The sequence below is a fragment of the Cervus canadensis genome, chromosome 30 (assembly GCF_019320065.1).
Source record: "Cervus canadensis isolate Bull #8, Minnesota chromosome 30, ASM1932006v1, whole genome shotgun sequence".
NCBI lineage: Eukaryota > Metazoa > Chordata > Mammalia > Artiodactyla > Cervidae > Cervus > Cervus canadensis.
Genome location: NC_057415.1, coordinates 8,986,123 through 8,998,433, shown reverse-complemented (window position 1 = coordinate 8,998,433; position 12,311 = coordinate 8,986,123). Strand labels below are relative to the sequence as shown.

Sequence of the window (12,311 nt, the reverse complement as noted above, 5' to 3'; positions counted from 1 at the left end):
CTTTCCTGGTAAAGAACCTGCCTGCCAATGCAGGAGACACAGGTTCCATCCCTGGGTCAGGATGATTCCCTGGAGAAGAAAATGGTAACTCACTCCAGTGTTCTTGCCTGGGAAATCGCCTGGACACAGAGGAGCCTGGTGGTCTGTAGTCCACGGGGTCACAAAGAGTCTTATACCACCTAGCGGCTAAACAACAACAGTTGATTTACAATGCTTTGTTAGTTTCAGGCATACAGCAAAGTGATTCAGTTATTCATATATCTATTCTTTTTCAAATTTTCTTCCCATTTAGGTTATCACAGAATATTGAGGAGAGTTCCCTATTCTGTAAGGATCATATAATTCTATTTTTAATTTTGAGGGGGATTGCCAAACATACTGTTTTCCACAATGGCTACATTATTGTACATTCCCATCAAACAGTGTACAGAGGCTTCAATTTCTCTGTGTTCTTGCCAACACTTGTTATTTTCTGTCTCCTCCACACCCCCACACCCCTGCCTCAGCCATTGTAACTGGTGCTGGGTTTACATAATGATTAGTGATGGTGACAATATTTTCATGTGCTTATTGACCATTTTTACATCATCTCTGGGGAAATATCTGTTCAAGTCCATTCCCCGCCCACCACGCCTTTTTTGTTGTTGTCTTTTTAAAGAATTTTCTTTATTTTTGACTGTTGTGGATCTTTGTTGCTGAGAGTGCTTTTCTCTAGTTGCGGCAAGTGAGGGCTGCTCCTCTGGTTGCCGTGCACGGTCTTATTGCGACAGCTTCTCGCTGCAGAGCACAGGCTCGAGGGCGTGTAAGCTTGAGTAGTTGTGGCGCTTGGGCTCAAAAGTTGTGGCACACAGGCTTAGTTGCTCCGTGACATGAGGGATCCTCCCAGATCAGGTATCAAATGTTTGTCTCCTGCATTGGCAGGCAGATTCTTTACTACTGAACCACCAGGGAAGAGCCCCCTTGTGCATTTTTTAATCTGGTTATTTGTTAGTAGTAGAATTTTGTTACATATTTGCGATGTTACTCCCTTATCAAATGTATAATGTGCAGATATTCTTTGGGTTGCCTGTTTACTCCGTTCATGTCTTTTGATTCACCAGTTTAAAATCTAATTTTTTCCTTTCTTTCCTTTCATTCTTGGGGTCATATCTAAGAAATTATTACAAAATTTACTGTCATGAAGCTTTTGCTCTATATTTTCTTCCAAGGGTTGTATAGTTTTAACTCTTGGATTTAGGTCATTAATACACAATATTGGATTCAATTAAGAAAAACCAGAGTCACTGAATAAAACTATTTCTTCTTACTTGCTTGCTCTCTTGTTTGCTGCCCTCTTGGTCATTTATCAAAAATCTTAGTATTAAAAATGGTATGTAATAGTACCTTCAGCTTCCTTAGTAGTTTCCTCTTTTTTGTTTCTCATTTCATTTTATAGTAGAGGCTTATGATATCATGGTGTTTACACTAGATGTGTTTAAAAAGATCCAGAATTTTTAAAAGTATAACCTGCCTATGTTAAGCTGCAGTATATGACAAATGTTGTACAAGCAGAATTAAATTCTTTTTTCTCCTTTGAGATCAATAGGTATTTGTGTCATCAGGGACCTGCAGATTGGGTGTACTGGTTGGGAATGTTGGTGCTGTTAGGAGCAATGTCAGTAATGTTTGGGCAGGTGTGTAAGGGATGAAGTTAGTAGAGTTATAGTTGTGTGGAACGTAAGTATTATGTTTATACTTTTTTTTTTTTTTAAAGGATTTGGGCGTGGCAGAGGGAGATGGGCAGGAAGATTCTCAACCCAAGGCATGGGGTAAGTCTTAGCTATCCTGTTTTTGAATTTGCTCCCTTCTCTTTTTGTTATCTCTAAGGCTTTCCTTCCTCTATCCTGTACCTGATTAACCATCCTGGTGAGTCAGATGTTTTCTATGTTTAAAAAGAGAAAATACTAAAGAAATGAAATGGAACATATGACACTGTGTTGTAGTAAGCCTTAGAGCGATTTTTAGTCCTGGCTTTATTGACGTTTTGGATTGGATAGTAGTTGATTGAGGTGGTGGGGTCCCCTTTACGTTGTAGGATGTTTAGCAGCATCCCTGGCCTCTCCCTACTAGATCCCAGTAGCACCCCTCCTCAAGTTGTGACAGTCAAAAATGTCTCCAGACACCGCCAAATGTTCCCTGGGAGGGAGGTGCACAACCACCCCAGTTGAAAACCATTGCTTAAGAATTATGTTGGTAAATCCAGCAGTTGTCTTTGAATGGTAAGTAAATGCAATGTTTTTTTTTTTCAATGTTTTTTTATTTTTTATGAAAAACAGTCATCTTTATCTTGAATTGTAATACTGAAAGATGAGTATATTGTTTTTAAATAGATGGTATAGTCAGTTATTTATTCATTATTTCTGGTTATTCTTTCACTTTTTGCTGTTATCTAAAGCATTAGCTGCCACCCCCCCCCCCCCCCCCGCCCACTATAAAAAGTATTTAAGCATCTTACAGAGACCATAGGTAGATGATAGTCAAGAAAGGAAAAGTCCTTTGTTTCATAGCTTCCCGGCAGCACTGTTTTGGGTCACTGCCTTCAGATGGTGACTCTTGCCATCTCTTTTCTGCCTGAGCTCCCTGTGGACAAAAGAAGGATGAAAGCACAGGAAGCAAATTGGCTGGAACATTTGATTTGGACATACATGCCCAGCCTCGTAGCTTTGAAGGATTTTGTAGATTTTGTCCTCCACTTCAAAAAAAAAAAAATGCTGCTGTGATTTCTTTTTGTCAGTGACACCCCAATAATGCTAAAATACTTTTTTCTAAGGTGTGAAAATTTTAGCAATGTTATTTAATTTGGTTCTAGTTAGGCATCTCATGCAGGAGACCACGGTTCAATTCCTGGCTTGGAAAGATCCCCTAGAGAAGGGATAGGCTACCCACTCCAGTTTTCTTGGGCTTCCTTGGTGACTCAGATGGCAGAGAATCTGTCTGCAGTGTGGGAGACCTGGGTTCGATCCCTGGGTTGGGAAGATCTGGAGGAGTGCATGGCAATCCACTCCAGTATTCTTGCCTGGAGAATCCGCATGGACAGAGGAGCCTGGCGGGCTATAGTCCATGGGGTTGTGTAGAGTTGGACATGAGCGACTAAGCACAGCACAGCACAGGCATCTGAATCATGGGTATTTAGGGTTTTAATTTAAAAAGAAGCACTGAGCAAAATGTTTTCTTTTTTATTTATACCCATCTAAACAAAATGGATCATTTATTGTAAAAGGTTCAAAGCCAACTTGGATTCTGACTTGGGAAGAAAAGACCTGTTGCCTATTTAGGTCTAGGCTTAGTTGGCAGGGGGTGGGTGGGTTTTTCATTAGAGCCTTTACCCTGCCTAGAACTGCTATAGGTCTCCATGCCTGCTTTAGGATGCAGAGGATAACAATTTAGGCAAGTAGAAGCATCATACAAGAGTATATGGAAGTCCCTAGTCAGCCTCTGCTTTTTAGAAGCTCTAGATTCCGATGGCCAGAAGAATTGGCTTATGGTTAAATAGGAGAAGGAGGATGAAGTCTCTGACAGTGGTTCTTGTGAGGGACAGGGCTTATTTCAGGGAAGATGATATACAGTTAATTTTGTGATTATTTCATTTGCCTTTATTTTTTATTTCAAACCCAAGGACATTTAATCCTGCGGACTATTCAGATTCTCCATCTATAGATGGGTGTGGGACAAAACCAGTAGTTTGGGAAGCTGCTCAGAATGGTGCAGATGAGGGAACTGGTAAGTGTCTGTCCTCACCAGAGATGTATTTTAATTGTTTGAGCTCTTAACAATCAAAGATGACATCAAAGTGTGCTGATGGAGAAAAATGAAAAACAGGCAGCTATTCTTCCTCTGAGGCTACTCTTAGCTGGTCCTTAGCTCCAAAGTTTCTCATTTACAAAGCTTATTGACGATAAGGTACATGGGTTTTTTCCTCTTTTGCACTGTGAAGAAGATGCTGTAACAAACTGTGTAAGGCAGTACAAACCCACACTCAAATCTTGGTGTCAGAGATACAGAGAATAATTTCTTAGTGGCAGACGAAACAAAGTATTCACCGTTCATAGTGGTGAACACAAATATGGCCAGAATAAGAGGTTGATGGTGATAGGTGAGTTTAGGGTAATACTTGCTTTTGCAGGTTTTTCTGTATCCTACAATTTTAGGGTTATTTGTTTACTGAAGTTCATAGATAAATACTTGTTAATTGGATTATTTTTATTAGAACTCTTTTGAATATTTGTTCCTGATAATATATCTTGATAATATATATTAACTGCTGTGATAATATTTATAAAAACATTCTTTTATACTTCATGAATTATAATCCCAAATACAAAATCATAGCTCATTAATAATCTAAAAAAGACAGTGGCACCATCACAGAAGCATGGAAAACTCGGAATCAAATATACTATGGAGAGGACCAACAAAAGTTATAAAAATAGAAGTGAAAGGTTGTGGTTGAGCTGTGAAAGACACCGGGATTCTTGGCCTCCGGAGGAGAGGAATTCAATCTGGGGCCAGTGACGAAGCTTGATCGCTCAGAGCTTTTGTGTAATAAAGTTTTATTAAAGCATAAAAGAGATAGAGAAAGCTTCTGACATGACATCAGAAGGGGGTAGAAAGAGTGCCCTCCTGCTAGTCTGGAGCTGGGTGTTTTATGTCTCTTAGGAAGTTACTGATCAGATGATAGAGACACCTCACGGCCGATGGCGTTTCACCAGGCCGCTGCCCCACAATGTGCATTTTTGAGATGGGATGGCACAAAGTGTGTCATCCCCCAGCCATGAAACAGTTGATATGAATACTGGTCTGTTGAGCTGTTACCAGCCAAAAGTTAGTCTTAGGTGGAACCGTTTTGAAGAAAGGCAAATTCCAGAGCAAATACATAGTTTCATTGACATAGTTTAAGAAAAACATTTCCATAAAAAAATGCATTGATTAGCTCAAGGTTTGAGAAAAGTTCAGGTGGAACCAGGTGTTGTCATGGCAACACAGAATTTTAAGAGAGGAAGAAAATCTGACTCTTATTGTTTGTTTCTTCCTGCCACTTAAGGGAGAGAGAAAAACGTCCAACACTTTCAGCCTATTTCCTCGGTTTGGAGACTCCTGGCCTTCCTGCCTGTTACAGTAGTTTGAACTGTAGTTTCAAACTGTTAGTAGTTTGAAAACACTAGTAAAATTGATAAGTTTATTATGAGACTGGTCAAGGGAAGCAGAAGAAACATAATTGGTTGTAGGAATGAGAAAAGGAATATTGATATTATTATCTATTATAATTAATATCATAGCTATTAAAAATTGTCAGAAGATAAATTTCTTTCCAACATTTGAAATTATAGATTAATTTCATTCTTTAGCACAAATGTAAAAATTTTAAATCACAATATTGGAAAACAGTTCAGTGAACTACAGAAAGGATATATCATGGCCATGTTAACTTTAAACTTGATATTCAAGTTTAACATTTAAAAAATCAAACTACTCCTAGGTATATACCAGAGAGAATGGAAGATACAGGTTCACATAAAAACCAAATGTTCTTCAATGGATGAGGGAGAAAGAAAAATTATCCAGATTAGTCAGATAGAAGCAGAGGTAGATTGGTGATTGCTGATGGCTGGGAATGTTGGGGAAAATGGGGAGTGGCTATGAATGGGTTCCAGAGTTTTTTTGGAGTGATGAAAGTATCCTGGAGTAGGTAGTTGTGATTGTTGTGCTCCTTGAGAATAGACAGAAAACTGACCAGTCCTGTGCCTTAAAAGGGTGGGTTCAGAAGTCAGAGCAGACTTCACAACAATTAGTGCTGTATAGAATGTCCTTTTGTAACAAGATCAAGGGCCTTACCTTTTTAAAAAATACTTATTTTTAACTGAACGATAATTGCTTTACAGTATTGTGTTGGTTTCTGCCAAGCATCAACATGAATCAGCCATCAGTATACACCTATCCCCTCCCTTCAGCCTCTCTCCCCATCCCAGCCCTTGAGGTTCTTACAGAGTCCCAATTTGAGTTCCCTGAGTCACACAGCACATTCAAGGAGCCTACCTTTTTTTTCTTTTGAATAAAGGCAAAAGCTTTAGTCAAAACTGAAGAGAAACAGGAGGATTGCCCTCATTATTTCTGTTCACCATTGTACCAGAGGTCTGAACCATTGAAATAAAGAATGAAAAAGAAAAGAAGGATTGGAAAGGGAGGGAAAAACCTGTCATCTCTGTCAATGATATAAAATAATCTATAGATAAATTAATGAAATTAATTAGAAAGTTTTAAATGATGTAGCTAGTTCACTTAACAGGTAACATTTCTATAATCAACAGAGAAAATGCGAAAAATAGTAGCTTCAAAAAACGTCAATTGCCTGTGAAGTCTAATGATATGCAAAATAAGACTTCTATCTATTAAAATACAAAATATAAAATCTTACAGCAAAGTGTGAAAATTGAGTGTCTGAAGAAACATTAATGAGCAGAAGAACTACCATTTACAGTAATACAAAAACATGAAACCCCTAGGTATAAATCTGACAAAATATGTGTAAGATTTGTATGTCAAAAATTATGCAACATGAAGATAAATATCCAAGATGATCCATAAAGGAGGCGAGATACTGAGAGGTATTTATGAGTTGGAAGACTCATAAATGTTATTGATATGTTATTGATATTGTTATTGATATTGCATTTCTCCCCAAATTGATATACAGGTTTGAACATACAAGTTTGTTCAAAATCCTAGCAGGATTTTTTTGTGTCACTTGATTCTAAACTTGATTCTGAAATTTTTATAGAAAAGTATAGGTGTGAACTGTTTTCAAACAGTTTTGAAAACAAACAGCATTCAAAGACTCACACTCCATGATTTCAAGAAATTACCCTAAAGTTACAGTAATCAAGATTGTGGAATTGGCAAAAGCATAGAGATAGATCAATTACATAATAGCAAATCTAGAAATAAACCCACAGATACAATTGGTTTTGGACAAAGGTTCCAAGACAAGTCAATATAGCATACATTACACTGTATATTAAAAAAAATAGCCCAAAGTGGATAATAGCTATACATGTGAAAGCTAAAACCACAACTTCAAAAGAAAATACTGGGGCAAATCTTAGCCACCTTGGATTAAGGAAAAATTTCTTATATAGGACATAATAAGCATGAGTCTAAAAGAAAAACATGGTTCTTCAGAAGAAAACAGAATGGAAGACCAAGACATAGTTTAGGAGGAAATATTTATTTAAAACCTCTACTTGAAAAGGAACTTGTATACAGAATGTATAAAGAATTCTCAGAAGTCATTAAGAAGAAAACAAGTAACCCAATGAAAATAGCAATTAAAACAACAGAAAATGAAAAAGTTGTGGAAATGGATGGCGATGACGGCTGTACCACATTGTGATTACTCAGTGGCAGTGGATTGTACCCTTGAGAAAGGTTTGCTGTTCAGTCGCTCAGTTGTGTTTGACTCTTTGTGACCCCATGAAGTGCAGTGTACCAGGCTTCCTTGTCCTTCAGGGTTAGCATGGTAACCCTAAAAAAGATTAGCATGGTAAATACTATTTACCACCTGCACACTATTTTACCACAGTAAAAAACTGACATAGAATGGTATACACATTTTGTATCTATGGCAGTTGTTTTGGTATTAAATTTTACTGGAATTATGTGAGGTGTAATCAGCGGGGAGACTGAGGCAAAGATAACTTCTTGTGAATCTGTAATTATTTCAAAATAAGTTAATAAAAAATGAGCAAAAGATTTGAACAGATGCTTCACAAAGCAAGACACATGGATGGCAATAAGCAAACAAAAATGTGCTCATCATCATTGGTCATTGGGGAAATATAAATTTACAGTGAGTGTGTGCATGCTTAGTAGGCTACCTCCATTCATCCACTAAAATAGCTTTAAAACTGACAGTTCCAAGTGTTAGTGAAGATGATGATGTAATTCAAACTTATTCCTGGTGAGAAAGCATACACAGAGATGCTATACAGTCTTAAAATCTCAACACTGGGAAGAAATGAAAAGAAATGAAAAACACGTCCATACTAAGACCTGCATATGATGTTTATAGTGGCTTTACTTAGAACCTCCACTGAGTTTTAAATTGGATGTTTGAAACAATATTGAATGAATCCATTAACTTCTATTTTTCTGTTTTCTTATTCTTCCTTCTCTTCTTCCTTTTCGTTTTGTCTTTATTTCTTCCCTCTCATCCCTCTAGTTTTCATTTAGAGTGGCAGATTCCTTCCTGGAAAATATTTAGATAAGCAAAATATGTTTGGTGCAAAATACAATTAAAGATGTTGTCATCTGATGGGATTTTGGCTGTTTCTCCAGAAGCCTCACAGACTGGTATTGTCTGGTTGATAACAGCGTTCGAGTCTAGCCCACAGCTTCATAGGCTCAGAATCCTGACTTGACAGGATGGTAATCAAATCCATTCCTTAGGGTCAGTCTCGAGATTGAGCAAAACAGAAAGACTGAAGGATAGTCAAAATGCAAATTTATAAATATACTAAAAACGTACCATTTAAACAGATTGTAATGTTTTCTTTGACAAGTGGGAAGGAAACTTGATGAACATGGAAATGAGAACAAGCATAATTGATGCAAATTGAATGTTTTGAAATCTATCTGGCTGGTAAGATTCATAGTTGGGCCACAGCAGTCTGTCAGCATGGAGTGCAGAAGTTTCTTTTTCCTTGGACACACAGCATATACTTAGCTATGAGGCTGTCCCTTTGTTGTTTAATTTACTAATTTCTCTTCTGATGAATTCCTTCTGTCTTCTGATGATAGTTAAATCCTTACATTTTACATTGATCCACAGAACTGGCATCAGATGTTCAAAATGTAGTTCAGAATCTGCCAAACAAAAATTCTTTTGGAATCAAAGGTATGGATTTTTTAAAAAATTCCTTAGTTAAGATTCTTATACAATTCTTTTAAATAACTTCCATTTTTATCAAGGCTAGCTAATAAAAATTCATCAGGTGAATGTTTGTAAACTATTGCTACAATTTCTTGATAAAATAACTATCAGCTTAAAAAAAAAACAAAACACTATCAGCTTTTGATAATGAAAGTGTTTTTCACACTGGCCTTTAGGGCAGTGCGGAGTTTCGGATCATTGTTGCTCCTTTTCCTGTAAGTCTGCCTTATATGTTTTTTTGTTAAAGGACTAACATCAAGTTAAACTGAATGCAAAACATACATTTCAGATTATTGTTTTAAGCTGAAAATAAATGAATGTCATTGAATTTTTCTCACAGTTTGAGGTGAAGCTCTGTAGGTCTACAATGGGGAATAAGGTCTTCTTGTAAAATTTTAATGTTCTGTAGTAAGATTAGGACCTGACTCTGTAGTCTTCTCCATCTAATATTACGTAGTTTTTACAGTCCGTGTATCTAGGGTGGATCACTGCAACAGCTTGGCCCTGCCTGCTGCTACGGGCCTTCCTCTCTGTTGCCAGACAGAACACCTTACCATGTTGGATGTCTGCCTACAACTTCATTCATTGTCTTCTGCCTGCTTTTGAATATACTCAGCTTCTCATCCTCTTCTGTGTGTCTTCATTTGTGTTTTAATTATTTTTATAATAGTTCTAAAATGGTAGGCCAGTCTCTCTATGTATCATATATAAGATTGTGTGTTTTAAATTATTAATACCGAATTGTACACTTAAAACATCTTGCCACAGCTTACATTGTTTTTTGGGGGAAAAAAGACATATTCTGAACTTAAGGTTAATTTTAATATATTTCATTTCTTTGTAATTTCTCATCATTGTTTCTGTGTCCTGGAATATCCTTTCATTATATATCTATCTGTTCAGCCTTCAGGATTTTTGCTGTGGTTCATCTCCCCCATAAACTTTCGGTTAGCGTTCTAACTTTCCTTAACTTTTGTGTCCTGCAACTTTCCAGTGTATTAATCAGATTCATGTAAATTATCATTCACATCACTCACTAAATTTTTAATGGTCTTTTCAGTTTGATATCTAGCATCAATGCTTTATGTGTAGGCTTTTAACCCAGTCTTTGGTTGATGACTGATGATGATGGAGATCCTAAGAACAAGTCCATCATACATTGTTTCCTGTTACAATCTTTGTTGCTTTGAAAGTGAAAGTTTTAGGAATGGTTTTTGAGGCAGAGTGTTCCTAAATCTGCTTAGATTGAGCCTCAGTGTTTTGTGTAGTTTGCAGTCTTTGGAGTGTTGTCTCCTGTGATGAATGTGACAACATGAATCTCGAGTAGATGGGATGGAGGTGGCACCGAGAATGCTGTGTACTGAGCTGCTTCAAAACTAGCCCACTTTGTGAACTTTTAAAATATACATGTACTGAGACAAAAGTCTGGAAGGAAATACAGTAGAAGGTTGGAGATTTATGTGTTAGTACTTAAGAAAGGCGCGAGTTAGTACTTAAGAAACCTCGATGATAGTGAAGTGTAGGTGGATGGCTTGCCTTGGATCCCTTTAACTTCATGTAAAGCATGCTCTAGAGATCTAAGTTCTGGTATTGATTTCCACTCGGGACTAATTGTACCTTGTATTTCTTCACTTAAGCTATTACATCTTTCTGCTTTTGTTTATGAAACTATTTTAATTCAAAGAGATGTTTTGGGGACACAGAAGTTGATACTTGATTTGTGACATTTCTGGAGAAATTATGGAAACCATTTAAAGATAAGATAAATTAGCCAAAGCAATGGACCAGATTATCATTTCAAATATTAAAACATTCCTTAATCAAGTTTTACTGTTATTACAAGGGTGCATGCAATCGAGAGGGACAGAAGAGTAGGGAGTGCTTTCCTGTAATGCACGTGCCCCGTGATCCACGGTATTGGTGTGATGTGTGTGGGTTTCTCTCACACCAGGGCATGTGTTCACATTTGAAATGTCTCCCTTTTTATAGCCACAAAATAGCACTTTTGGGGTAATATTTTATAAGAAGTCATGTTCCATAAATCCATAGATTCTACTTTTGTTTGCCATAATCAGTCTGGAATTAGGGACATCCTGTTGAAAGTCTTCAACAGAGAAGGCCTCTTTTCTTAGGTTTGCAGCATCAGTTTAGTTATTAGGTTACTGACATGATTCCAAGGTAGTTAGATCTGTTCATTTGCCTTATTTTTGCAGGGGTGTGCCCTTCCTCTTCCCACACACAAACCTCATTTCAGGTCAGATGCTCAGCTATTTGTTCCTGTTGAAGGAACTGAAAGCATTCACACTCCCGCTTCCTGATGGTAGTTACAGTCAGTGTCTTGGTGTGTTTCCTTTAAAACTGTTTTATCTGGGTATGTGTTTGTACATGTGTTTTAAAATAATGGGAATGGACACAGGATCACTAAGCCCTAATATCAGCATATCTGAATTCATATACTTTTCTTCAGAGTACTTAATTGTTTTCTATATAGATGATTATTCTGTAAGAACTGTGTGAACACATTTTCTGTACCTACTTATCAGGAGTATAGCAACAGACTTTGTGTGAATAAGACTAATGCTCAGCTTTGCTGGAGACCTGTTAGGAAACTATATAATGGAGCTAATATAAAAAACACTTCTCTAAATCTGATAATCTGCCTGAAATGAGGGCCCAAAGCAGAGCTGCCTTATATTGAATTGTGTTCTTTTTTAAATAATGTATCATAAGGATCTCCTTGTTAATATTAGTTTTGCTGTGCCATACTTTCTTAAGGCAGTGGATGTTATCCAGAAGCAGCTTGGGACATGGCTTGTGTGTGTGTGTGTTTAGTACTTAGCCAAGCTGCATTTGAAAACATGACTGATTTTCTTGAGATAGGTTAAGAGTCTCATATTTCTTGGATTGTAAACTATTTTGCTAATGAGATACGTGATATATCTTGTGCCATACACAATGGAGAATCATTTGGAATAAGACCTTATTTGACTTTGTGATGTAAACTGTGATTGTCAACAGGGGCCTGGAAGAATTCTGTGGAAGAGTGGACAGCGGAAGACTGGACTGAAGATGTAAGTGTTCAGCATCAGGTGTGACTGTCTTTCTTTTGGATTCTGGCAGGAACACATGTACTTTTGAGGAAAGCTTGGGATATCTTATCACTATTCTAAGCTCCCTTTCAGACTTCTATGGTTAATTTTTTTTTTAAGCAGATGCTTCTCAGAAAGATGTTGGTGTTTCCAGATTTTTGAGAAACTTGTTTGTAAAGCATCTATTTAAAGATGACCAGGTGTTAAACAGGAGCGACATCATTTTTTCACTATCTTTGTTTTATTTGGCCCAATAA

General features: G+C 37.1%; 1 protein-coding gene across 8 annotated transcripts in view; it reads left to right on the top strand.

Annotated features, from left to right (window-relative positions):
- UBAP2 (ubiquitin associated protein 2) overlaps positions 1 to 12,311 on the top strand; it is a 112,093-nt gene that overhangs the window by 64,319 nt on the left and 35,463 nt on the right. For 2 of the 8 annotated variants that reach the window (XM_043453453.1, XM_043453452.1), the window contains exons 7-10: positions 1,754 to 1,808; positions 3,656 to 3,759; positions 8,864 to 8,929; positions 11,984 to 12,054. In XM_043453453.1, coding sequence (XP_043309388.1) covers positions 1,754 to 1,808; positions 3,656 to 3,759; positions 8,864 to 8,929; positions 11,984 to 12,054 — 296 coding nt within the window. The remainder of the gene's footprint in view (positions 1 to 1,753; positions 1,809 to 3,655; positions 3,760 to 8,863; positions 8,930 to 11,983; positions 12,055 to 12,311) is intronic. The other 6 variants (XM_043453458.1, XM_043453459.1, XM_043453454.1 and 3 more) reach the window with 5 other exon arrangements.